Source organism: Serinus canaria, chromosome 3 (genome assembly GCF_022539315.1).
Source record: "Serinus canaria isolate serCan28SL12 chromosome 3, serCan2020, whole genome shotgun sequence".
Taxonomy (NCBI): domain Eukaryota; kingdom Metazoa; phylum Chordata; class Aves; order Passeriformes; family Fringillidae; genus Serinus; species Serinus canaria.
Window position 1 is genome coordinate 89,758,953 of NC_066316.1, and position 27,874 is coordinate 89,786,826.

The 27,874-nt window shown below is 41.6% G+C and overlaps 1 protein-coding gene across 2 annotated transcripts in view; it reads left to right on the plus strand.

Moving 5' to 3' along the window:
- Positions 1-1,505: 1,505 nt before the first annotated feature.
- Positions 1,506-27,874, plus strand: part of GCLC (glutamate-cysteine ligase catalytic subunit) — a 36,046-nt gene continuing 9,677 nt past the window's right edge. The window contains exons 1-9 of one of the 2 annotated variants that reach the window (XM_009094617.3): positions 1,506-1,801; positions 15,130-15,242; positions 16,030-16,212; positions 18,770-18,883; positions 19,617-19,675; positions 19,767-19,903; positions 25,384-25,458; positions 26,332-26,448; positions 27,399-27,537. In XM_009094617.3, the coding sequence (XP_009092865.1) occupies positions 1,652-1,801; positions 15,130-15,242; positions 16,030-16,212; positions 18,770-18,883; positions 19,617-19,675; positions 19,767-19,903; positions 25,384-25,458; positions 26,332-26,448; positions 27,399-27,537 (1,087 nt within the window). In that variant the 5' untranslated portion in view covers positions 1,506-1,651. The remainder of the gene's footprint in view (positions 1,802-15,129; positions 15,243-16,029; positions 16,213-18,769; positions 18,884-19,616; positions 19,676-19,766; positions 19,904-25,383; positions 25,459-26,331; positions 26,449-27,398; positions 27,538-27,874) is intronic. The other variant, XM_050972445.1, reaches the window with a different exon arrangement.

The following is a 27,874-nucleotide window of genomic DNA, read 5'->3' on the forward strand; positions in this document are numbered from 1 at the left end:
TATGGTATCTTGATATTTTGGTGCAATTACCCTCAAACACGCAAGGCTTTGTCCCCTTAGTTCTGAAATAAAGTACAATTTGACTTTCACATGAGGGATATGCCTCATCAGACTACCACTGCCAAGCATGAGACTTGGCTTCTTGATGTTTCAAAAATAAAAATATTATGGGATTTTTTAGCTAGAAGATTGGTTTTTTTTGTCCACCAAACTAAGTCAACCAGCCTTCTCTAGATCTACTACAGTACCAACAACAGAACTGCTTTCAATCAGGCCAGCCTGTACAATTTCTGCCAAAACCATGAGTTGCTTTTTTTTTCAAATCATGAGCTCCTAAGAAACAGCTCATTATAAATTGTTTGTAATTTTAACTATTACTCCTTATTCTGTAAACACTGCCTTTTGTGTAGAAACTTATGCCATTAAAATACTTTCGAGTCATTTTACTTTAGTATTTGGTATCTTCCACTAATGTGTTTCAGTTTTGCTATTCTATTATCTTGGGAGCTTATTCTATCCTTTAGGCACCTCATATCCTAGAATAAGACAAACAGTTCTTGTAAGTATAGTTATTCAGTCAATGAAATATCTAATAATACAGGTCATCCATTAGTGGGCTATATTACAATTTAAATACCTCACTAATTCTCAAAGCATTGGTTTATTGTATACCAGCCCTGCGGCCCATGACAAGCTTTGTGAATTTAACAATGAGGGTCCAGGAGTTATGAATTTCTGCTTCTCAGCAGTGAGAAACTTTCCCTTCATGTTAACGTTCAGCCTTTGGCCTCTTCATTTAGTTAAGACTTAACACTAATAGGCCTTCCTTCTACTTTTTATGGACTTTAAAATACACGCTTTGACACGCCCCCGCATCCTCTTTCCTGACACAATGCTCTTGCAATTCCCTCCAGAACAACCCCCAAGTAATAAACTCATTTTCAACATCTTCACGAGCTCTGCTTACTGCTTGACAGCACAACATGTAGGTGCCGCAGCCGGAGAGACGCCGAGGAGAATCCATGGGGAATTAGGGGCGACCCCTCTGGACTTCACCCACTCCGATCATCCGTTTTCCCCCAGAGCTCTGATCTGTAAAATACACAGGAGTGTTCGCACACTGTCCGCGCTTTGGGGCATTTCAATCACGACCTTTATTTTGGCACTCTCATGCCCACAAGGGTTCCTTTCCCCCAGGACCACCAGCCCGGCCAGACGTGCCCCGTCCTGACGGGGGACACCCTCCCGCCGCCATGTCGCCTGGCGCAGGCGAGCGGCGCCTCCTCCCCTGTGTCCGGGGCGAGGGCCGGGCGTTCGGAGCAGGGCCGCTCACGGTTGCTGCCGGCGACCGGGTGAGCCTCCCCGGACCCGCTCCCTCGCTCCTTGCCCGGCGGCTCCACGCCAAGAGCGGCCCGGGCCGCCAGGCCGCGCTCAGCCCCGCGCTCGGCACGGCGGGGGCGGCGCCTGCCGGCGGAAAGTGCTGAGTCACGGCCCTGACGCGCGGCCGCCGTCACGTGCGGCGCCGGGCTCGGTCCCGCCGCCGCGGCGCCGAGCGCACCCGCGGCACTGAGCGCACGGCGCACGGGCGCACTCGCTCCGCTCTGCTCCGCTCCCTTCCTCGGCCTCCCTCCCTCTCTCCCTTCCAGCCGGCATGGGGCTGCTGTCGCAGGGCTCGCCGCTGAGCTGGGAGGAGACGCGGCGGTACGCGGAGCACGTGCGACGGCACGGCATCCTCCAGTTCCTCCACATCTACCGCGCCCTGCGCGACCGCCACAAGGACGTGCTCAAGTGGGGCGACGAGGTGGGTGAGACCCCTGCGAACGCGGCCTCCGCCGCCCCCTGTCGCGGGCGCAGGTGCCGTTCCGGTGCGGCGCAGGTCGGGCCGTGCTGCCCGGAGCGGGCCCGGCCGCTCGGCCGCGGCCGCTCGGCGGGAGGGGACGTTGCGGGCTGCCCGGTGGGGCTTTGTTTACCTCGCGCACACACACGAGCTCGCCGCAGTTCGTTGCGCAGCACGGCTGCCCCGCTGTTACCCGCGGTTCTGAAACGCTAGAACAAGTTTCGGTGTTTCCGCCTGGCACCACTCGGTTGCCCGGGCAGCCCCTCGGGATCTGTATTCCCGGGACGGTGATACTCGGCAGCACTCGCTCCTTCTCCGGAGTTTGTTTATGCTCTCTCGATGAGTCTGAGTAAAGCATGTCTATGCCTCCTGTCCAAGGCAGTGCCTGCTCGGACTCAGACTCAGTTTTTAGGAGGAAAGTGAGGGAAGCGGGAGCGGGGGGGGCGGATGGCTCTGCAGTGGCAGCCCTGTCACCGCGCAGCGCGTTCCTCCTGTATCCCTGCGTGAAACGGACCTGCCGAGCCCTGCTTTATCCTGGAGTTTCCTGGGCGTTTGGTACGCGTCAGCCTGCTTTCTGAACGAGGTTTAAGATGATCGCTCGGGTCACGACTTGAACTTTGTTACAGGTGCTTTGTGCCCGAGGACCGTAACTTCAGTCACAGGTTTTGGGTGTGTTGCCTTGTAAACCTGCTCTCATCTGTACCACAGCCTGACGGCACTCTGCAGGGAGCAAAGGCTGCCTCCTCTTATTCATCAGTTCCCCAGGAGACAGCGAGCAGCTTCACACATGCTGTACTAGAAGCTGTCCTTGACTGTGGTGTTGGTGAAGTCCAGCATTGGTCACTTGAAGGTGTTCTAGATGCAACTGCAGGGAAGTTGGAAGAGCAGAGTAGGATACAAGCAATGTGGGGACTTGGCCATTGCACCTCTGTCTCATGTACAGTTTGCTTTCTGAACAGCAAAGGCATTTGTGAGAAAACTTCATTCAGGTAATAGCAGCTGTTCACAGATGCTCTTTGCCAGAGGAAAATGCTGTTCAGCGTGGTCACTGAGAGAACTTCTGTCTTAAAGTCAGTTCTTTGAACGAACCCCTTTTATAATTCACATAACAGCAAGGCAAGCGTCAGTGCACAGAAGCTGCTTCCATGAGTGAGTGGAGGCTTGGCTTCTAAAATCTGTTTAATGAAAGTATGTCTAGTCTACACCACAAAGTTTTGCAGCTAGAGTGGTGTGGACTCAGGAAGTTTAAATATACTTATATCTATCCTTGTCTGACGTTTGTGTTCCCACATGTCTGTGAGGCTCTTTTGTCAGCGTAACTTTGGACATGTTCCCACATATCCAAAGTTACGCTGACAAAAGAGCCTCACAGTCTTGGGTCCAGAAATATAGACAGTCTTCCTGTTGCTCTGAAACTTAGCTTGAGGGTTTTCTCATTAATCTTTAAGAGATGGTACTCATTTTTCAATGGGTGTTAGATTTTAGTTGTCCTTGCTTTCTCAGAGTGAGATTTCACAAGATAGCTAAGGCTGATCTATTAGCAAGCTGGTTCAGCTTCCCTCCCTGTATTCCAGGCTCCTATTTCTGCTGCCTGCCTTGTGTTGTTACTGGCCAGCTGAGTTCAAAAATTTGACCCCGGAGAAAACTCTTCTTCCATTCAGTTTTTTAGGGTGGTTGGTTTTCTCAGCAGAGCTTCAGCTCTTTCATAGGTAGGCCCAACAAGCTCTGCTTAATGTGAGGAAAGTACCAGGAGTGTTTGGAGGAAAGGGTTGGGTACAACCGGCCCTTGCAGCACCCGCAGCTAATCACTTGGTAACCTTAGATGTATGGTGAGACTGGACCCTGGGAGCCTCATTCTTCCTTTGGCCTGGGGACCCCACTGAACAAAGTGTTTATGCTCAGTAAATAGTGGAGCGTAATGTCAAAGGAGATTCACAGTTCTCTTCTACCATGCCTTAGTATGGCAAGAGGCAGGATTTTAAGAGCAGTATCATTGCAGACATAATTTTGATAAGGAGCTGAGAGCTGTATTAGAAATGTCTGTGGACATTCCATGAAGGTTGGGTAACCTGGTTCACCGTTCACCTCTTCATTTTAGCAAATGCTAATAAACTCAGGTGTGGCAACTTTATTCTGCTGTGTTATGCAGTTATATTTTTTTTTAATGTAACATAGCATTTAGGAGTGTGTTAATGGACCAAATACTTGTAGCCAGTCTGCTCTCGTGCAAACACAAAACCATACCTTGGTCCTAGCTTGCTTGAGCTGTGCTGTAGATAGACTAATATGGAGGGCAGTACATTTGTTTTCCATTTTTTTTCAGGTACCTAGTTAATAGAAAGTGGCGCCACTTTTATATGCAGCTTAGATGAATCAACTGACTAATTGGACAGTTTTAATAAAAAGTCTTGTTTGCACTTTGACCTTTATGTATAAAGTCATAGCCTGAGGGTGTTTAATTGTTTTAAAAACTTCTTGAAGATAGAAATCAAGAATGAAAATGACAGCCCTCATGTAGTGGTAGAGATAAAATCAGAATAAGCAAAATTACTTTTGTGTTTCTTTGACCGTGTTTAGTAATGTAAAAATGTATCTTGTAAATTTTTTTAAGGAATGTTTATGAGAAAACTCAACTTCTGTAGCACATACTGAGTTTGTCTTTCAGGGTGTATGTGTGAATACCTGAAAGGTTGTTCCCCATCTAGGTGATGCCATTGTGAAAAGGAAATACTGTGTTTGCTCATGAGTGTAGCTTGGCTTTGGTTTGGTTTTGTTTTCAGTAGGACTCCCACTTCTCAGTGTGTGTTGTAAGACTCATTACAGAGCTGTGGGGGTCCCTTGGGGTTCTTGTAACCTCATATGGACACCATTCACTGGGGTGCCAAGGGAATGAAACTGTGGGGAATTATCATGTACTGTTTCTTGAGTGTCAGACAGAAGTGTTAAGGCTAAGTGCTAACAGAGCATGATGGTGGCATCTGTTTTGAAGAGAGTGAGACAGCATCACAGCTTACATTGCAGGGTAGCGTTCCCTAGTGCTCCCATTCTCTCCTGAGTATAGAGCTGTAAAGGTCAAAACACTGGTTCTGCTACCTTTGGAAAAGTCAGCTCTTTTATTGCTTGCAGTGTTAATAGAACTAAGAGCTGTTGTCTGTTTTGGGGTAAGTTCTTTTTTACTCCATTTTCCACAACCATGAAGCCTTTGCAATGGTAAAAAACAAAAGCCTACCAAATATGTAACAGAGTAAGACTTTCTCTAAAAAGAGCTTTCTAAAGGTCTCCTTAAATTTGCATTTGCAGGTAAAGGTCTTCTGCCTCTTAATCATCCTCCTGCCTCTTAATCATCCTTCTACCTCATTCAAAACTGACAGTTGACCTCCCTGTTTATGCTTGACTTCTCCTGACTGTGGAGAGTACAAAACAGTGAACTGTCTCATTATCCCTCAGCAAACCCCGCCTTACTATCATTGCCTTAATGCTAACAAAGTTTGGGCAACAATTACATCTGCTGGTGAGACCCTGTCATGCTAACAAGTACAATCTCCTTGTGTTCTCATCTTCCTCTTCCATCCAATAATGTATGCTTGACCTTAGGGTTGCAGAGTTGTGATCGTTGTTTATTTTTTTTTATTTTTGTGCAGCAGAATCAAAAACCTTTTCAGTACTGCTTCAGAACTCCAATACAGTTAGCAGATACTATCTGAAACAATTAGTTTGTGCAGCTTGGCAGATGCTAGCCCATTCTATTGCTTCCCAGCTTTTATCCCAAAAAGCCCCCTTCTGTGCCAGTGTATTATTAGTCGCCTGTGCTGTTCAGCACCTCTTGTCTGCTGATTGCATTCCTCTAACTGACGGATGTTGCTTAAATTTCCCTTTGGAGCTTAATGTGGACACTCGGATCAGGCAAGTGGAATGGCTGGCCCTTGGCAGGGCTCACTGCTGCTGTTTTGTGCTGAGTGTGCACACAAGTGTAGAGTCACAGCATTTCACACCACACTACATATACATGTGTCTTCCTATGTGCCTGTAATACTTGTCTTCCACAGTCTGTAAAGACTGATGAAGAGCTGTTTCAGCATAAGAACATTTTGAGAAAGGTGTGCCAGAAGGAGATCTCAGAAGGAAGGGATTTAGAAAGCAAGCATGGGCAAAACATGACAGATTTATTTTAAAGTACATGTGAATGAAGTAGGCATCTGACTTGCTCAGCCTTGTTTAGTGAAATTGGACATAATGACACTTGCATTGTGTATGAGTCTTGTTCCCATCAGTGTAGGTGCCTAGCACGCAATAAGCATCTCCAGCTTTTTAAAAGTTGTTTTCTTAATGGAAACTTGAAGTGAAATTTTGAGGCCTTTAAATAAAGATTTTATAATGCAGTTTATGAGGCAGCATGAAAAATGTACCACTGCACTGCTTGCAAGTGAAAGCTTTACTGATTTAATTCTAGTTTGGTTTTGGTTCTTTGTTTTCTTTCCATCCTTTTACCTCTTTCTTAGTCCTTTTTAAGTTTCTTTTGATCTTTATTCTTTACACTCAGTTAATTCCTCTCCTTATCTTTTAGTTTTTGAATTATATCTTGTAAATAAGTTAAATGAGAACTAAAATGAACATGTGCTAATCAGCACTTCCTCATGCAAGAAGCAAAGCAGCCCTTCTCAGGAGCTACGAGAGGCCAGAGGTTTCTTACCAGAATGTCCCAAAGGTGTTGCTTCTGATTAGAAGATGCATGGCTCTCTTGAAAGCTTTCTCCTTTTTCTTAATGAAAGGCTAGGCTGTGAAAAGAGCTGTATTTCCTCTTGAGTGATTCTTTCCAGGGAACTAGCTATTGCATTAGTGTCTTGTTACACTTTCTAGCCTGTTATGTTTTTGGACGTTTGGAGGGGAGTAGCAACCTGTAAATGGTATGATTGGAGATGTTACATTACAGTCTGTGGAACTTCAGACTGGTAAAATTATTGCTGCATATTAAGGAAATGAATTTGGGTTCAGATGCAAAGTTTGGGTTCAGCCTGAAGTCTTTTTTTGCATTCTTGTCATTTTAAGACAAATGCTTTTAGTCTCCCCGTGCCCCAGTGAAATTCCCCAAACAGAATGCATTTTTGATTTTTAATGCAGAGCTTTCTAATGATGGCCTCTGCAAAATGTGACATGTGCAGATGCATCTCAATGGAGCTGTCTTAATCAATGTGCTTGCCCACTGGCAGCTCGGGGGGAAGCAGCACTGTTGAATGTTTTCATTATTTGTCACGTGTCTTTTTATTTACCCTTTCTCTCAGAGCTTTATTTGGCTAAATAAAGGGACAGTGGAATGATTTATTTACAGATAGACTTAGTGCTTCCTTTATATCTCTTGCATGGATACCTGCTGTTTCAAATAGTGGTGTTTTATGGGGCTGGGTCTGAAGGTATGAGTTTAGTCCATCAGCTTATGCTGCTTGACAGCCATGAGCTGTATGTATGCAACCTCTGAAAGGAATACACTAATGCATAGAAATGTAACTCTTCAAATCTTGAGTTGAGCAAGATAGGTGCCCTTGAAGAGTCTTCATGTTTATTCCTTGCCTGGATACTTTGACTGACTGCCATGAAACTACTTTTTCTGCTTGGTTTTAATCCTGGCAGAGGGTTTAGTTTAGGTTTTCCCTGTCAGGGAAAACCTAAACTAAACCCTCTAGCTCTCAAAACATGCACAGCGTGCTAACCCCATGATGGCTGATAATTTTGCTTCATCTCCCTCTGCTTGGCTTTTCCAGTGGCTGGGTGACAAGATGTATATGTGTTTTATGTAAGGTTGTAGTGCAGAACCAGTGACCTACCGGAGAGCTGTACTCCCAGATGCCCTGTGTATGTGACAGTGCAAGGCTCATTGTAATTTATACTGACATGCTCTTTGAAAATCTAAATTTGAAATCAGTGGAAACCAGTTTGGAAGGTTTGGGGTCTTGGTTGGTTGGGGGTTTTTAGGGCTGTTTTTTAGGAGTTTTTTTAGTAATGTTTTTCCCAAAACAAGCTGCTGTTGGTCGTAAATATTGACCTGCCCCCATAGTAAACATTGATTTCCTCCTTCCCAATCTCAACATTTAATAAGAGGAGTTTAAATTACCTACTCTTTGTATATTTCTGATAACAAAATACTCTGTTCACAGTGTGTTTCCTTCTGTGGCTATCAAGTGGATTGCTGTGGTTTTATCAGGGGACATTTTTTGTTATAATTCCTATTTTCCCTTGGGACCTCTTCTTGCTGTGCAGATGCCTTATTTTAGTTAACAGTATGAGAAAGGGTGAGTCGGAAGGATTAGTACAAGAAAGATTTTATTGTTGATGTTGCATGTTGGGTTGTTCAGGTTTTTTATTTTTCTTTCTGACGGAAAAGGTGAATTAGAAACTTGTAGCATTTTGTTTTACAGGTGAATAAATAACGTCATCTTTGCTGCAGAAAGCTAATGTTAACATGATCCTAGTCTTTTTAATAATATTAGCCTCCGGTGTTGAATAGTACAGAAGTCAAAGATGACACTTCTTTCTGAAATGCACCACATCTTATTTCTTTAGAATCATGCAAAAGGTTATAACTTCTCAATTTTAATTTTCAATAACCCACTTCCTGGTTTGTGGTGTGTGCAGAAGGTTCTCTAGTCACATTGTGTCATGCACAAAAAAATCTGCAGGCCTGATGTTGTCACGTGGGGGGGAAACATGCAAGAGTGCTTAGCTGTGGCTGGCTGTGTTGACTGAGATTGAAAGCCTCTGCATCCTCTTTGTTTTGTCTATGATAATGTACAATGGGGCATAGCAGTTCATAACTTTTGCATTATTGTCAATGTACTGTAAAACATGAGTGGTGTTTTGTTTCTGGGACATGCTTTCTGTGAATTGGTTTTGTTTAGAGTTGGCAAAAAAAAAAAAGCGGGTGCTTTTTAAATTGGATTGCCGCTTCCAATCTGCTTGATCAAAATTAAGCATTTTGAGAATTAACATTTTAATCTAGGTTCTCCTGTTGCAGATTTTTGAAATTACTTCTGTGGCAGAGAACATCCATGGTAATCTCATGAGTGTAGAAATGCTTGCCTCATGCCAGTGTGCATTGTGGGGCTTGCTGGCTAGAAACAGGGTAACCAGCCTCTGTGGTACTTCCAAACTTGTTTTCCTCTGAAATTTGCTCCTGACGGCATTGGACTTATTGTAAGATAGTAAAGCTTTCATTATGGGTACATTACCAGCTGTTTATTTCTGTGGCTTCATGCTTTATCACATCAGTGGTGAGAAGATAAGTACATCAAAAAACCCACCTTGGGTATTATGTTCTACATCCATCAGAATTATTTGTACCTATAGAAAATAATCTGTTTTTTCCATCCACCACTGGAAACTTGTGACAGAGGTTCTTTAATGAACAGTCAGGTTACTAAAGCTTTGTTCTCCTTTAGACTTTAGACTGTCATTTAATGATAAGGGTATTTTAATGATGCATTAGTGATGAATAAAGATATAAAGATAAGGAAGAACTACTTTTTTTTTCTGTAAGTGAGCTTAATAACTAGTGAAAAGGGTATTTTCTTCTGCATATGTGAGGCAATAGGCATAGGCATATATGAGGCAAACTGCACGAAAGTACTTAAATGTTGGCAGTGGCTTTTGTTAACAGTAAACAATACCCATGAGACTTCATTGGTTGTTCAGGAAAAATTTTCAATTTCCCTTAAAGCTCCAGGCCTGAAGGAAGGTTCATATGAGGAGACTGCTAACAATTGTTCCAGGTATGTGTGGCAATAGCTGCCCAGTGGAGGGAGAAAGAAGCTGTCATTAAGATTATCCTTGAGAAGCAGAGTGGTCTGTGAGTCACCTATGATCAGGTTTATTTAGAATTACAGATTGGTTTGTGTTGTAAGGGACCTTTGGAGATCATTTTGGCAGACCCTATGCCCTCGGCAAGGACATCTTCCATTACACCAGGTTGCTTAAAGCTCCATCCAAACTGGCCTTGATTACTTCCAGGGATGGGACATCCACATCTGAGATGGATGGTCAGGAGTGTGGTGCAAGGCTAATGCAGGTACTGTTTTTCACACACAGAAAGCATGAAGTAATGCTTTTTTCATTGCTTTTCTTTTTAAAAAAGCTTCTCTTCAAATCATTCTTCTTAACTATTTTATTCTATTATATAATCTTGGCACCTTACTTCTGAGCCTGCTGAGGTCCAGACTCTGTGCTTAGCAGTGTTTTCATAGGCAGAAGTACCTCCTGGCACATACTTTGAAAGTTAAAAGTATTTTAACATTTAACACTACAGCAGAGGCTTTGCTCCCCTCTAGTAGATAGGTTTTGTTCCCTGTGTAGTTGGCATGATGGTGTTAAATTGAGTGTGCAAGGGCAGGTTTTTATATTGGGAAGCAGAGCACTGCCAAGGCAAGTATTTGGACCATGATATGTTGCTATCCCTGCATTAGAAAGATAAATTACTTATCGGAAGAATTGCTGTGTTAAGGTTTAGGGCTTAACACGCTTCAGTGGTCTTAGGTCTAGGGAGAGAGGCTAGCAAAGCTTGGGGAGAAGGATGTAGTACTGATAGTGGGCACAAAGGACAGAGATTTTACAGGCCACAAGGACATTTGGCAAAACTCCCAAGATAAGTAATAAACTAGCAAAGCCAACTCAGCAACTGTGCGGAGATCAGTTCAAACTGGGTAGACGGTAATTCCAACAGGGAGAGATTCTCACCTCCGTGTCCACTGACTTAAGAAACCCACCAACTCAAGAGAAGTACTGAGCATACAGACTAATTAGTATGAGAAGGAAGAGAATAATTTAACCAACAGAAGGTAGAATTAATTAGAGAACTATGTAACCGGTAGTCAGTGAACTGTGATTTCTTTGCTAAAATGTATAAATGGTATAAAGCTTTGATGATGGGGGAGCTAGCAACCTTCTGTGGGTTATCACCTACCTCCTTGCTTTGCACAAATTAGAAAGAAATAAAGAAATATTCAGACTTAAGTTGAAACGTGGGTGCTTCAGCTTAGACATTAGAAAAAAAAAATTCACCATTAGAGTGGTCAGGCATTGGGATAGGTTACGCAGGGAGGTGATGAAGTCACCATCCCTGGAGATAAAGAGGCATCTAGTTCTTGCTTGGTGGTATGGTTTGGTGATTTAGGGCCTACAGTGGCAGTGTTGGGTTGACAATTGGACTTGCTGATCCTTAAGGTCTCTTCTAATGTTGAAGATTCTGTGATTAAATAAGAGGTACCTTGTCTTGGTGTGTACATTGGCTGTGCACACAGGGCAGCAAACCCGTATTTGGGACAATGCTGTGACACAGGTGACACCTTGGTTCCTCCTTGTTCCTTAGAATTACCACCTATGTGTTTTACTGCTGTTTTTTATACACCTTCACTTTTAAGAAGCATTGCTTTTGCAGAAATAATATGTGTAATTATGGTCAAACAGCTCAGGCATTCAAACAATTTCAGACACGCTTACCCATTTCCAGAGAGCTGTAGTCTTTCATTTTGCCTCCAGACAAGTCCAGCACAATTGTTTGACTTAATGAATGGAGAGTGGTTGTGGTTCTCTGCAGTTGAAAGGCTTCAAGGTCTCTCTTGTATCTACAGAGGCGATATCAAAGAATTTTCAAAATCTGAAATTTTGAAACTGTGAGAAAAAGTCGTAGTGAGTGAAGTAGCAGTATTCTGGATGCTGGCAAGCTAATGGAGCATAGTGTTTCTTGAGAAGATTCAGCAGTGAAGTGGAGCAGAGCTGGTGTGGGAGTTCTCTTTAGATGCAGTAACATTGCAAGCCAATAATTAAGGGGAAGGAAGTTTCTAAAGAACAGTTTTTCCTTGTATTGGCTCATAAGTAGTTCTGATACTCTATTTGCTTTAACTAAGATTGAATTTGCTTTTTTATGCATTTAACTGTGGACAATAATTTGGTTTAGACTTCCTCTGTGTCAGAGCAGGGTCGGGGGTTGGACTTTCAGCTTTCAACCTTGCAACCTTGCTGGCTATACTGTTGTTCCTTTGCCTGGTAAGGTACCACAGAACTTCTGTGAGCCTGGCAGAGAAGATTGGGATAAACCATGTTACTTCACTGGCCTCCAGCACGGTTTATTTGGTATAGTGAATGAACGACAGGCCACATAAAAATCTTTGCTTGTTTAAACCAGTGTAGCTCTTGTCAGTTCAGTAGGGCTGTGCATCACCTCAGGTTTTTTCTTCACTTTTATAGCAACTGTAGCTGGAGGGGTGGTCAGAGATTCATCCGCTGAGGTTGCGCAGAGCATTGTCTGCCTGCCTGCAGGGAGGAGCTGGGATGCCACATCTTCTCCTCAGCAGCCTTGCAGCATGTGCCAGCCAGAAGACAGAGGTGTGTAGGGTTTGCTGCATGATGAGAGCACTGACTGGAAACTTGGGTCCAAAGTGGCCATGACAGGGTGCAGCGTCCTCTAAGCAAGGCTGCTGGTCAGCCATCTGCATCTGTAGTTTGATCTGATGCGTATTTTGAGTCTTGCTAAGGAGCCTAGTTAAAATTGTAGAGAAAAGTGAACTCTTAAGAGCTCAGCAAAATAATGGATTATGGATGTTGGGTGAAGCCCCTCGTATTTGGCCTTTGGACTGGAGTCTCTGCCAGGTGTGCTGATTCTCTCAGCTTGGCTGCGTTTCTCTGAACTTCATTGTGGCTAAAAAACATGTGAGAAGTCTGTGAATGATGTCCTGAAGTTGAATGTAAAAAATGTGTGAACTCTGAATTTGTTTATTTCTTTGTAGCTGTAGGCTAAATCTTTTGATGAGCCTAAATTACATTCTTATGGTAGATCATCTGTGTGTTAAGACAGCTTTGAAGATTTAGTCAATGTTTCTGGAGGCAAAAGTAATAGTTGTTTCTACAGCTAGATGCATATATGCACTACTGTACTTGAAATATGAAACACTTTGATTTTTTGGAGTTTGCCTTCTTGACTTAGTGTTTCTTTACATTTTTGACTTTTTGGGTTTTTTTATAACTTGCTATTTGGTTTATAGAGAAACACAAGTGTTCTTCCCACCAGCTCATTACAGCTTCATTTGGAGAGGGATTTCTTGGACAGGAGGCTAATTACAGTAGCATACTCATGTAAAGGTGGACAAATGTTCAACTTTGGGTCTCTTGACAGCAGCTGCAGTTCCTGTGCTCTCCCTTCTGCTACTCACTCCCACAAGCAATGTGGGGGGAGGCCAGGGATGTGGCAGACTTGATGCTCATTCTGTGTCCATCTGAATGACTCAGACCTGTCGTCTTGCGTACCCCCTCTAGATCAGGCCAGCTCCTAGTGAGAATGATACTTTTACAAAGGAGGAGATGATGCTGAATATGGTAGGAAACTGGAAGTCCCTATTTCTTTCCAGTATTCAAGGTCAAGTGACAGTGGAGAGACTGGTGCTGGGCAATAATTAAATCAGTGCTCAACTGTGTTCTGGTTGACTTTAGTCTGTAGTTATTTCAAGTAAATTATTGTGGCATAATACACTCAATTGACAAAATATACCATGCAAGAAAGTGCGATCTGCACAGAAACCAGAAATCATTATTTTTTTACCTCTAGGAGATTAAAATTTGATCTTGGGAAACATAGAGCAAATGTGTATAATTGCTGGATGAGTCCCTCTAGATTTTGCCTCTGATCAGATTCTGTAGAATTACAAACACTCTTGGATAATACTGCTTGTGATTAATCACAAATCCCAGCCAAGGATTATATTTTTTGTCACAGTAGTAAGCAATAACTCTTCCAACCAAATAACATGAAGACCACAAATCTGCTTACAGTGTGCTGTAAAACATGGCACAAGTTCCCTGTCTTTTGGCAAGCCGCTCTTCTATTTTCATTGGACTTCTGTACAAAATAGAAATTGCCATGAGTTGGTTGCTGCAACTTTAACATGAGCATCTTACATGAATCTGAGCTCCTGGGACTGGAGCTGTCACTTTTGTTAAATACAGAGGGACGTGGCTCTAGACAGCGTTGGAAAATGACTGCACCTCTGACAGTTCTAGCTGTGAAATTGCAAATCTGAATTTTTAACTCTAAGTTGATGTTTGAATTAGATGATTTTTGTAAGTCTTGGAGGCAGTGGTTCGAGATCTTCAACAAAAGGCACTGCCTGTCACCACTGGTCCAGCTAAGGTTTGAAAGCCCTGAAAGCATTGCCAGTACCCTGGTAATGCATTTCCATATGTTGACTTCTGTTGCTACATGGTAGGCAACACATCACAGCTAGGGGCTGGTTTGTCTTTTACACTTCCCAGAACCTTGCTAAGCATCCTCTTACCCAGAGGTACTAGCCAATAGAGCATATCCATAAGTATTGAAGAGCTCAAAGGTGCAAGCAGCTGTTAGGCTGCTGAGCTGAGTAGCATTCTAAAAGTCTTTACGGGAGCTTTGACAGCAAGTGTGCGTGGAGATCAGAAGTTTGAGATGGGGGTGTTCCAGGTCTGGCTGCTTTCAGATAATGTCTGTTATGGGAACATATTCTCTAGTGCTGGGATGCAGCAGTGCTGTCATGAGTGGTTTATTGGATCTAGTGTGGTTTGCAGCTTGGAGCAGGTACAGCTCTGGGGGCAAGGTACGCAGCTGGGTAGGAGGAGAAGAAAATGTGGCAGCAAAGCTGAATCAAGTGGGAGTGAAAACCACAATGCTGTGCCAGGAGCTGGAGTGTCATAATGACAGGACTAATGCTGTCACCAACAGCTGTGGGCTTTCTGTGGTGCAGATGAGACACAGTGCTAGTCTTTAATAGCTCCAACAAGTGATGGGTATAAATGGATGTCTTGTAGAATAACTTCAGGTTTTTTTGTTTGTTTGGGGGGTTTTTTTGTCAGCAGCAGAGACTGTAACTGATGGGATGACAGTTAAATGTTTGTGGGTGTCATATAGCTTGCATGGAGTTTTAATTCCTTCTGGAAATAGTTCTGAATATTCTGAAATAATTCTAGAATTTATTTCTGTCTAGAAATAATGCGGAGGCAAGTACAAATTCAGGATGTTTTTGGTGAAGTGTCTCCAGTTAGAAATGAAGGGAAACAAATTTCAAGGAATTTCAAGTCTTTATTCAATATTAAATAAGCCTGCAGCCATCTTTGCCAGTATTGCTTACTGCATTTGTAGTTAGTAATGGTTTTGAACCTTTATAAAGTTCAGTGTGACGTATCTTTTTTTTTTTCACTTGATGCTTAAAATTGTATGCCAGTGTGTTTGTGCCTGAAATAAACCTTTCCTTTTAATTGTTTGTTTTGTTTTTATTATTTGCAAGGTGGAATATATGTTGGTAAAATTTGACCATGAAAATAAGAAAGTGCGTTTGTTACTCTGTGGTGAAGAAGTTCTTCAAACACTGCAAGACAAGGGGGAGAAGGTTAACCCCAAGTGAGTAACTGTTTCCAGTTTCTTTTTTTTTTTATCTTCCTGTTATGATGCTGTGCAAAATTTTGTTAACCTGGCTTCACATTCAAGTTCGCTATTGGTAAAACTGTAAACCACAGATGCTGATATATTCAGATAAATCTGGGGTTCAGGAAGTGAAAGATTCTGAGCATACTTGGAGGCTGTCCATGCATTTTTTGCTTTTAAATTGTTATGTTTTGAGATAAAGGAGCATGTAATGGTGAGCCCACAGAAGTTGCAGTTTGGGTGCTCGTTTTGTCTTGCTCTGATTTTGTGTCTGTGTGTATGCAGTAATCCATGTCCCATAAAGTACATGTGCATGTGTTCTTGCTCCTGTATCTCTTGACTACAGGAGCAAGTGAGGGCTGTATAGTGGAAGCCTGTTGTCTGTAGGACCACTCTCCCATTTCTGGAAGAACTAAAAGTGTAGATGTAAGAATGGCAGGGAAAATTTTCCCTATCCTCTCCTGTGGAAAAGCAGCAGTGATCTGTATTTTCTGGTTCTGGTTAAAACCCCAAGAAACAAAGCTTGAGACAGATGCTAAGGGTGACTGCAATTTGGTGTAGGCAAATCCTGCTTATTGTACTGCAGAGCAGCACTATTACTGCCAAACTGCACCTTGATTTCTTTTCACCACTTCCTTATGGTGAGGTGCCTTGGAAGCTGCATTGTGTTCCTCTGTCAAATACTAGGAGATTTTTCTTGCAAGTGGTATTAATTTCTGAAATTCTCACAAATAATTCATCAGTGGCTCTTCTTTGATTATAGTCACCCAACACTCTGGAGACCAGAATATGGAAGTTACATGATTGAAGGAACGCCTGGACAGCCATATGGGGGAACGATGTCTGAATTCAACACTGTGCAAGACAACATGAGGAAAAGACGGCAGGAGGCTGCTTCTGTACTCAAAGAAAATGAGGCTGTTTGCACAGTGACATCATTTCCAAGGTGAGATGGTTGTTGAAGTGTAATGTCATGTTTCCTGTTCTCCTTAACACTTTTTCTCCTTATTGCATATAGCTAAACTATGCTATGAATAGAGAAAAATATTATTTGATTAAAGTACTTTGGCTTTTATGTTCCAGTCACGTTTCCTAAAGTTTTTATTGCAATGAGACAAGCAAATAAGCATCTTTCACATTTTTAGGTTGCTTCTAACCTGTGATGATTTTGTATTAGGAGAGAATGCTGAATATTTGCAACATAAAGTGTTTAAGTAAAGAGTAGTCTACCACCTTGAGTTGATACAGAAAATTATATAGAAAAGGTTTTTCTTTGCCTATTTTGCAAACTGTGTTGTTTACGTGTAGCAGTTTCGCAAAACATGGCCAACGTGATTTATTTTTAATGCTACTTTTTCATTACACTACATGCAAGCTTCTGGTAGTTTAGGGCTCCTGGACTTAGTATTATACAATACTCTACTTACTGAATCTAGAAAGGAGAGCATCTCTCCTGGGTTATTAATACCCTTACAAAGAATAGATTTCATCCTTTGTAAAGGAGTTCTTGAAGAAATTAAATTTAGAATGAACTTCATTATGTAGGAGAAACTGTATTTTGTGACATTCCTTTGAAATATAATTCTAGGCAGAGATTTATTACATTCATTCTAACTAGCCTGGTCAGTGAAGTGAATGAAGATATGCTTATAATGGTATAAAAGTTGCTCTGCAGTAGGAGAGAAGCAGCTGGCCTTACTGGCTAGTTTCTTGTGTAATACAGAATGCAATGGCCCAAAATTCTTGCTGAGAGGGGGAACAATACAAAATATGCCTTTGCAGCAGTGGTGCCAAAATATTTGCATAATGCCCCATCAATGCTGTTTTAAGCATGCTCTTTGACAAAATTTACTTCATTTGAGTTATACTAGATGTAATAAGGGTTTATTTAAAGTCCAGTGGTTAAGTAGTTGTCAATGTATTAGAGAACTGTGTTTTCTTCCCCTGCAACCTTACAGGTACGTTATGTCATTTAATAAGTTTTACATACAATTGTTTCGGACCCAGTCTTGCGGGGTATAAAGGGAGAGGAGTTGTTAATCCCTTTGTAGATACGGATAAAAACTTTTTATATCACTGTAGTGCTAGTGCATTGGACTTTAGTGAAAGCCAGTAAGTAATAAAATGCAGTTTGTTTATGACTTATGGGTCATTCCAAACATACTTTCATCCCTCAGAGATTGCTCTCCCTAGGCTAGCCTAATTTAGTTCATTTTTTCTGCCTTTTGCTGTCTTCCCATTTATGTTCTTGTTGGTTTGACCAGAGTCTTGCTAACAGATATTTCTGAGGTTTCATGGGGTTGTAGTTTTTTGCCACATCGTCTCTGCAATAACATGTACGTATGCCTGTGTACATCTGGGCATGTACACATGTGTATATTAAAATCCATGCATTTGAAAAGACAAGAAGACTTGTTAGAGTGCTGACAGAAGTAAGGTAAAGAAGTAAGCTTATTCAAATCAAAATAATTCAGTTAAAAGTGAATTATTTGAAAATGCTTAAATATAAAACAATTACAGCTTAGATACTAAATAAGTGTCCGTAGTTGCTAAATTTGTGAGCCTTCACTGCTGGGCCAGAGAGTTGTTTTCTTTCTTGAGGACTGGAGGGATGCAGTTTACTATGTAGCACTTATGTAGGTGATGAAGCTGGCTTTACAAGTTGTAGGACAACTAACTGAAACCAGGAAGAAACAATATTAAACACAAATAATATTCTCAGAAATGTGTTTCCTGATATTTTGAGTAGTTTGTAATTTTATCAGCTAACTTTTTTTAACTATCCAAATACTAGAGCCTTTCAACACAATCTTTGCCCCTTTTACTGTGCAGCATGGAGAAACTAATCTGCTACTTTACCTCAACCTTGTCAAATGTTCCTTCATCTCAGCTGTACTGAGAGCTTATTCTTGTTTCAGGTGACTCTGAAACTTAAAATGGATTTTCCCAAAGGGGAGGGGTGTATTCTGATTAGCTTGCATATCTCTCAGCATTTTACACCTAATAGCTGCAATTTTTCTTTGTTTATGACTTTCTTCTCATAGGGGTTTTCAGAGTTCTAGAAGTGCTGTAAGACTTAAGATATGTGTACCACTTGAAACTACCTCTAATTTTTACAGTTGGTTAAGCATATCTTTTAAAAGGGGTAGATGGTTAAGAGTAGGGCTGGATAACTTTATTTGGCAGTCAACCTGTATCCTCAAGGTAAACTTTGAAGCATGGAATGCAGTTGCATGTCAGTATTAAAAACAAGCACTAACACATTAAAATGTGTGTGTACTCCACATAGTACTGAAGTTTCCTGCTTCAGCCACTGAAAATGTCCTTTTTTTGCTGTCTAATGATAGACTAGTCAAGTTTCTTTAAAACAAAGGCTGTGGAACTATTGTGGAAGGTGGTTGTTGGCTGGCTGTCTACAAGAATCCTAATCTCTGATCATCTGACTGTTCTAAAATCCCAGTCTGCTTTCATTACAGTTTGGATCTCACTGTTGTGTTACATAGGTTAGGCTGTCCTGGGTTTACACTGCCGGATTATATGCCAACACCAGTAGAAGGAGGAGCTTCAAAATCACTCTTTTTTCCAGATGAAGCCATCAATAAACATCCTAGATTTAGGTAAGAATATTTGGAAAATTTGAGAAGTCAAATATTTTGTCTCTACCTAAATATTATAGACATGTCTGCAAATTCTTTACATTACTGGAATAGAGAGCACTGTAGATGGTTGCTGCAGATATCAGAAGGACTTGGACAGAAGAGGTTGTGATGACATGTATTTTCTTTTCAAAGTGTCTTAAGAAAATTAATTGTAAAAGGAACTTTTATATAATAGTTCACACTGTTTAGGGGGCAAAAAGTGTTGATTTTGCTACTGCAAAATTGTTTCCAGTTTGAAGTCTTGTGCCTAAATGCTTCCATCATGGTTAATCCAGCTCTCCCTTAGGTATGTCACACTGACATCTCTGAAGCCAGTAGCTTGCCCTAGGTGTTCTGAAGTGTACTTCTCACTGTAAAGTGAGACTTTGGCCAATGAAAAGCATTTTGTTTTAAAACTAAGCATACCTTTTAACTTGGCGTTGTACTCTTCAGGTCTGTAGCCTTCTACTGTTTTGTTAGTATAGTACTATGAAGTCCATCAAATTAAGAATGACTTTACTGAAGACAGATTCAGTGTTGTATCTTTTACAATCTTAGAAATAGGGAAAAGAAGCATCCTGAGGGAGAGTGCTCAAAATAAATAGAAAGTTGACATTCTGAAATGCTAAAAATTGTTTAGAAAGTAGCTGCAAAAATATTTGCATAAAGAGAAAATTTCATATCATTCAAAAAACTTTTTCTTTTGTTGTAGCACACTGACGAGAAACATTCGACACCGAAGAGGAGAGAAGGTTGTGATAAATGTACCAAGTGAGTACATTCAGCCTTATCTTTGTTCTTTTTCAAAGTAATTGTTTAGTCTCATGCTCTGAGTTACTGAGTGCCTGTATTTTCCACACAGTATTTAAAGATAAGAACACACCATCACCTTTCATTGAAACATTTCCTAATGATGATGGAGAAGCAGCAAATGCATCTAAGCCAGACTACATATATATGGATGCTATGGGTTTTGGAATGGGAAACTGCTGCCTCCAGGTAAAGTGCATTGCTTTCAAGATGTTGCTACACATTGTCTTCTCTCAACACTTCCCTTTTTAAGACTTGTCTTATGTCTACTTTCACTTTCTTCAACTGATGCTTTGTACATCAATGTGGCAAAAAGGGAGATAAAAGAACAAGTGGTATGTCTAGTATTCTAGTCTTAAAATCTAAATATGTTGGGGTTTTGTAGCAAGGTTTTGCTAGCAGAGGAGCTGCAGGGTTGGCTGTTGTGAGAAGGTGCTTCTCCCATGAGAAGGAAGCTTCTCCCATATCCAACAGAGCCAATGCCAGCTGGCTCCAAGACAAGACCCACCGTTGGCCAAGGTTGAGCCCACCAGTGACAGCAGTAGGACCTCTGAGGTACTTACAGCAAGAAGGAGGAAAAAAACTGTGCAATGACACTGCAGGTGTAATGTAAGAGTAAGAGGAACAGGTCTGCAGGCACTAAGGTCAGTGAAGAAGCAGGGGGAGGAGATGTACAAGGTGGCAGAGCTGAGATTCCCCTGGAGCCTGCAGTGAAGATCATGGTAAGGCAGGAGGTTGGTGTTGGAGCAGAGATCCACCTGCAGCCCCTGGAGGACCCCACACCAAAACAGGTGGATGCATGAAGGAGGCAGGACCTGTCACCCCATGGAGTACCTGTGCTGGAGCAATCAGTTCCTAAAGATTGAACCCTGTGGAAGGGACCCATTCTGGAGCAGTTAATTAAGTGTAGCCCATGAGAGGGGTTGTTGTGGTTTAAACCCAGACAGCAAATAAGTACCATGCCATTGCTCCCTCCGTACACACGTATGCTGGGATGAAGGGGCAAATTGGAAAAAAGAGACTTGTGGGTTGAGATAAAAACAGCTTAATAATTGAAATAAAATAAAAAATAATAACAGTGGTAATGCAAGTAAGAGGCGGGGGGGGAAATAAAACTTGAGAAGAAAGTGATGCTCAGCAGAACAGTTGCTCACAACCTGCTGACAAATGCTCAGCCTGTCCCCAAGCAGCAATTAGCCCCTCCCAGCTAACTCCCCCAGTTTATGTATTGAGCATGATGCCATATGGTATGAGATATCCCTTTGGTCAGTGCAGGTCCCAGCTGTGCTCCCTCTTGGCTTCTTGTGCAGCTGCTCACTGGCAGAGCATGGGAAACTGATAAGTCCTTAATTTGGAATAAGCCCTGCTCAGCAAGAACTAAAACATCACTGTGTTATCAACATTATTCCCATACTGAATCTAAAACACAGAACTGTACCCAGCCACTAGGAACAAAAGTAATTATCCCAGCTGATGTCAGGACAAAGACTCATGTTGGAGCAGTGAACATGTTCATTGGAGGACTGTCCCAGGGAAAGGACCCCACACTGAAGCAAGAGTGTGAGGAGTCCTCCCCCTGAGGGGGAAGGAGCAGCAGAGACCATGTGTGGTGAACTGACCACAGCCCTCATTCCTCATTCTCTTGCACTGCTGGGACGGGAGAAAGTAGAGAATTTGGAAGTGAAGTGAATTTTAAGATTTAGTTTATATTTCTGATTGTTTACGCTGATTTGACTTGTTATAAATTCAGTTAATTTCCCCAAGTTAGGCCTGTTTTTCCTGTGACAGTAACTGGTGAGGGATCTCCACCACCCCAAGTTGGGTCATTGTTGGTCTGCTGACGGGTAGGAAGGCTCTGCAGAGGAACCTGGACAGGCTGGATCAATCAGCCAAGGCCAGTTGTAGGTGGATCAGTAAGACAAAGTGCTGGGTCCTGCACTTTGGCCACCACAAGCCCATGCAGCACTGCAAGCTATGGACAGAGAGGCTGGAAAACTTCCTGATGGAAGAGGACGTGGGGGTGCTGGTTGACATCCAGCTGAACATGAGCCAGTGTGTGCCCAGGAAGGCCAGTGGCATCCTGGCCTGTACCAGCAATAGTGTGGCCAGCAGGAGCAGGCAGGGATGGTCCCCCTGCACTCAGCACTGCTGAGGCCACAGCTCCAGTGCTGGGTCCAGTTCTGGGTCCCTCACTGTGAGAAAGGCACTGAGGGGCTGGAGCCAGTCCAGGGAAGGGCAGTGGAGCTGGTGAAGGGTCTGGAGCACAAGTGCTGTGAGGAGCAGCTGAGGGAGCTGGGGGTGTTTAGCCTGGAGAGGAGGAGGCTCAGGGGAGACCTTATCACTGTCTACAGCTGCCTGAAAGGAGACTGTAGCCAGGTTGGGGTTGGCCTCTCCTCTCAGGCAATCAGCGCCAGGACAAGAGGAAATGGCCTCAAGCTGTACCAGGGGAAGTTCAGGTTGGACATCAGGAAGAAATTCTTCACAGAAAGGGTAATTAGATATTGGAATGGGCTGCCCAGGGAGGTGGTGGAGTCACTGTACCTGGAGGTGTTTAAGGAAATACTGATGTGCACTCAGTGCCATGGTCTAGTTGGCCAGGTGGTGTTCAGTCATAGGCTGGACTCAGTGATCTCAGAGGTCTTTTCCAATCTAATTGATTCTGTCTTCTCTCTCAGGCATTAAGCCTTCTGTTAAGATTTTTCTTCCCTGTCCAGCAAAAGAGGGGAGTGTTTAAATGGCTTTGGTAAATATCTGGCATCCAGCCAGGGTCAGTCCAATACACCAGGTTTATTCATTTGCTTTATAGTTTTTTTTTCTGCTAATATTCAGCCATAATTGGATGACTTGCTGAGAGAGTTTCTTGAACTGGTCAAGCCTCATTTGATCAAGCATTTGACCTGCTCCTGAAACTTCAGCACTTTTCAAGTGTGAAAGGTCATCTGCCACTCTGGTCATCTTTTAGGCATGACCAAAGAACACTGTGGAGATGGAAACTGAGCTGTCTTGTAGGAACGGGAGAAGTTTTTCAGTTACTCATTTGGGTGTTTTCCTTCTTCTGCACCCTTAGAACAGCAAAAGCAAGGAATGGCAAGAGGTTGTGGGAATATTTTTAAAAATAGGTAGCTTTCTGCTTATCTGCTAAGGAGGAGTATTCTCATTGCTTGTACCACAAATCTGCCAAATCCATGTTCTCTGACTGTGCTCAAAGATGTTTTTGATTCTGTTTTCTCTCATTTGAACATGCTTACTTTCTGTGGTTTTTAGTAATTTGCCTGAGATATTCCTGTCTTACTGTATCTTCCCCTTAAATCCAGGTGCTAAATATTAAGAGTGCTTTAATCGTTTTCCTTTTCTGTTTGCTTTAAATGTTTCTCTCATGCTGGGCACTAACACCTTAAGGTAATCATGGTGTGTTTGACTCTAGATAAATTGTGCCTGTTGCCACCACAGTCTTGGGAGCAGGCTAGGAAGAGGCTAGTGTTAACTCTCTATAGGATTAAAGGAAATTCTCTAGGCTGTTCTTGTTACATAGCAAGGACAGAAAACCTCATAAAAAGCACTCCCTTTGAGAAACTGCAAAAGCTGTATAAATAAAAGTTCTTGACCGGTGCTACATATGGTTTCTTGTCGCTAGAGCAAATTAGGTTGAATCTGATGAGATAGTAAAGTGTATATAATACTGTGTGGTTTTTCAAGGTGTTAGTTTGCCATGGTTTTGTATCCATCTCTCTTATTTAAGAGCAGAAAAAGAAATCCAGCCTTATTCAGTCATTGTATGAGCTTTAAAAACATTATTTTACTATTGCATACTGTTACATTTTATTATTACATTCTGGTAATAAGTGGCCAAATTCAAATTTGGTAGTCCTATTATTATCAAAGGGAGAAAATGAAAAGGCTGGCAGCTGCTTCTGTATTAACTGATAATTCCTGATTACTGACTAGAAGAAAATATGTATTGCCCACCTATTTTTGTAAGGTAGTTTGTAGTATATATACTTCCTTTCATGTTTGGGGGGTGGTCTTGTTGGTTTGGTTTTTGTTTTTTTGTTTGGTTTTTTTTTTTTTGTACTGCACAGCAAGCTGCAACTTGGTTTGATGCATTTCCAGAGGTAAAAACCATGTCCTGATGAGCTTGGGCTGGGATGGCCTGCACTGGCAGAGCATGTAGCCCTTCTGGAGAAGACAGCCATACCCTTTTACTCCCTAAAGGGACATTTGCCTCAAAACCATTTTGAATCTTAGATTTAATGTGGTTTGGAATAAACATAAAAGGAAAGGGGAGGCAATTATCATTGTCTGGGGAAAGAGTGTAAGTGTCCTGTCAACCCACCCCCACTTCAAGGATGGCTCCCTAGTGCTGAATGTCCAGAATTAATGATGAGCAACAATACTTAGCTGCTCTTCTGCAAGATAATTACTAATCTTTTCTTTTAACCACCTGGGGTTTTGTTTGTCTGCTTGGTTTTTTTCTGAAAAAACAAAACAAGCCAGTTGGAGGATAGACACAGAAGGAATATTTTCTCCACAGCGCAGCTGTTTTTTTAATTTGGAATGTTTTAATGAATATTGGATGAAGATTTAAAAAGACAAACACACAAAAAAATGCCATATTTCCCCTATACTACCATCATCAACACTCCCCAAAAAACCCATCACTGAGGCACCAGTGAATTCAGGAGTTTTGGAGGGATTTGTTGGTTGGGTTATTTTTTAGTCTTAGTCTTACTTGAGGTGCATTTTGGTTTAGTGGCAAGCTGGGAAGAAAATTTGTGTTTTGTGGGTCATTGTAATTACTGTCCTTGCAAGAGGAAAGCCTGTGTACAACTGGAATTCTTCAGGACAGCAAGCAGAGGTGTTGGTTTAGAGCTGAAACGTCTTGTATAATGTTATGATAGTGGTACAGGCGTACATTCCCATTTAAGTTTTCTTCTGATCTATGAGTACATAAACTGCTAAGACAAAGGGAGTTTTGAGACTGATCATTTGCTGCATTTTTTAAATTCATAAAGTGTAAGGGTAAGGTCTGCTACTAGAAATGTGTCTTCTGTTTGAAGCTGCTCTGAGTAAATTTCACAAAAATATTACAAAGGAGTTACCTATTCCAGTGGCCTATCTATGATAGGGCTTCCAGAGCATTAATGCCTTCTGCAAATAATATTTCTTGTCTTTTTTTTTTTTCTTGGTTCTAGCCTCTAATACAGAAAAAGCCGGACTTTCTTGGCATCTTGAAATGTTCTTTAAAACAGGATTAGCGTCACGTAAAACCAATATTAAATCTACAATAGAGTCTGACTGTTGTTCTAAGTAAATAGGTTCCTGGCTTACTTCCTGAAGGTGCATTACTCACCCATGTATATTCTAGATGTTAACTCAGTTTTCTTTGATTCTGGTGTTTGTATATTCAGCCTCACCATAGGTGCATTATGGTCTGCAATCTCTTAATGAACATAGAAATGGGAGGGAAAGAAGATTGTAATATAAATGCTACTGATAGGTGAGACAGAAATGTGCCCAAGACTTAGTGGAAAACCCACACAAAGCCAAACAAAAACCCTCAAATGTTTAGTATATGAATAATTTTATTATATACTTGATTTTAAATCTAGGAAGACTGTGCTTGTTGTTTGATGATAGAAATTTGATCGCAACTGTACATCTTCCAACAGGTAACATTCCAGGCTTGCAGCATTTCTGAAGCAAGGTATCTCTATGATCAGCTAGCTACGATTTGTCCCATTGTGGTAAGTAATGGACATCTGGCAGATGAACTCTTCCTTAGCAGCAGAAACCACTATATATTAAAAAAATAATACCCAAGTTGTAAGCTCCCAAATTGTGTACTCTGGGAGAAGACTCTTTCTAGGTTGCCACATGAGTCGTGTTAATGACACCACAAAACAGGTAATATCTGTTCCTTCTTGGCCCTTGTGTCTATTTCTTCCCCTCTGCTCTGATTTCCACATGCGTGAGACTCTTGTGGAATAGTTTTAGAAATACATTTGGGCAGATTTCATGAAAGCAAGGCAAGCTTGCTCCTTAAAAGAATTTTTAATTTTTCAACTGGTGTTGAAAACTGTCTGATGCTACAGAGGATTTCAGCTTAAGTTGTTTAAATCTGTCCTTTCATAAGCATGTTGTCATAAACAACTGTTCATAACAGGAGTTACAAAACTAAAGTATCTGTCTGGTCTTAATAATGAGTAGATCCTGCCCGAAGTGGGATATGTTCCAGCTGTGTTACTAAGGTGCTTGGCCAAACAAAAATAAACAAAATAAAATGATTGCCAGATGAACTTTGGAAGTGAGCAAGCAGAATACTTGCTGATTTGTCTCAGAAGTACTTCTGCCAGTGTCATTTTTGCATTCCTTAAATGCTGATCTGTAGAGGTGAGACATTTGGAGAGTGTCAGAAGCCACTTCAGGAATGCTAACCCTTGACCCAGGCGTTTTTTGGAGGTAGCAGTTGAGATATTTCTGGTTATTTGGGCTTTGGCTGGATGTTAAACTGAAATATATGTACTTCATCTCCTTCTGGATCCCTTTCCAGTGGGGTTGTATTTTGCTTTTGGTTCCTTGGCCTGTCCTTTGTTTTGATGTCAGCTGTTCCATTTTAGATGGCGTTGAGTGCTGCGTCTCCATTCTACAGAGGCTACGTGTCTGACATTGACTGTCGCTGGGGAGTGATCTCTGCCTCTGTGGATGATCGAACGCGCGAGGAGCGAGGGCTGGAGGTAAGTCATGGTACCTCGTACATGTCTGGGGTTTTCAGGCAAAAAAGTTCAATCTCCTTTAGTATCAAATGCTCCTTGTGCTCATTAGAAACCCTAATGAGGAAATGTGATGGTCTTTGTGGTAAATACAGGAAAGATGGTGTAAACACTCGCCTTAGTTGGTCAGTTTGTGTTAAGTCTTCATGGTAAATACAGGAAAGATGGTGTAAACACTCGCCTTAGTTGGTCAGTTTGTGTTAAGTGTTTGTGGTAAATAACAGGAGAGATGGTGTAAACACTCGCCTTGATTGGTCAATTTGTGTTAACAAATACATATTTTTAATTAGGTATGGAATCCCAGTCTTCCACAGCTGGGTGAAAAGGGCCACAGTGATGAAACTTTCTAATTTATGCTTGAGCCCAAAAGGCAAAAATTGCACCAGATTAAATAGTGGGTGCTGCTGAGTAGTATAAATCAGAACTAAATCAAGAGAGCCATATATCAGAACTTGAAGAGTTTCTCTAAGCAGGAATTTCTATTCAAGGCACTTACAAAATTACATAAAATTAATAATTTTTAAATGTACTTGAAATATTTCTTGAACTACCTATTTTAAGGGCATCTCTAACAGTGTGCACATAATGAAAGAGTTGGTATGTGTTTAATGTTTTCCAGGTGCTTGGGGTAATGGCATATTACATCAGGAAAACATTTCTACATCTAGAGAATTCTAGTAAATGTGTGATGACTGATTTTTTGCTCAGATCGATATGTCTGCAAACAAAATAGTCCTAATTCCAGAATTACTTTATATTGAGCCTCTTTAAGACTCGTGCTTTTAATAATTTTAATTGAGGTTGTAGGGTTTTTTAAATAGGATAATAATTCTCAACATAAGTGTCATTAGTGAGCAAAACTTAGGTAACATTGTTAACAAGCTGTTAAAATATTGTATTCTTAAATTATATAGCCACTGAAGAACAACCATTATAGAATCAGTAAATCCAGATATGATTCCATAGACAGTTATCTATCTGAATGTGGTGAGAAATACAATGACATTGATTTGACAATAGACAAAGATATCTACGAGCACCTAATAAAGGAAGGTAAGTGTTTGCTTCATTATGAGCAGGTTAAGAATTATGTTTGCAGTGTGTGGGGATATTTTATGGTTTTTGTTGTTGTTTTTTACAAACGTTGTGCAGCCCTCAGAGTGATTCCTACTCAGGAAGTATCTGTGCAGAGTGGTCTTGAAAGTTTTTTTAAAAATGATTCATTTGTAATAGAAACTGTCCCTAATGCATCAAACTGAGTTACTCAAGCTGGAATTAATGGTTTATTTTTATGGAGAGAGCCAAACTGCTGTAGGAAACATGACACAGAATGCATCAGAAAACAGGAAGAATGGCAGCCACACCAATACTCAGCTGCCATTTCCAAACA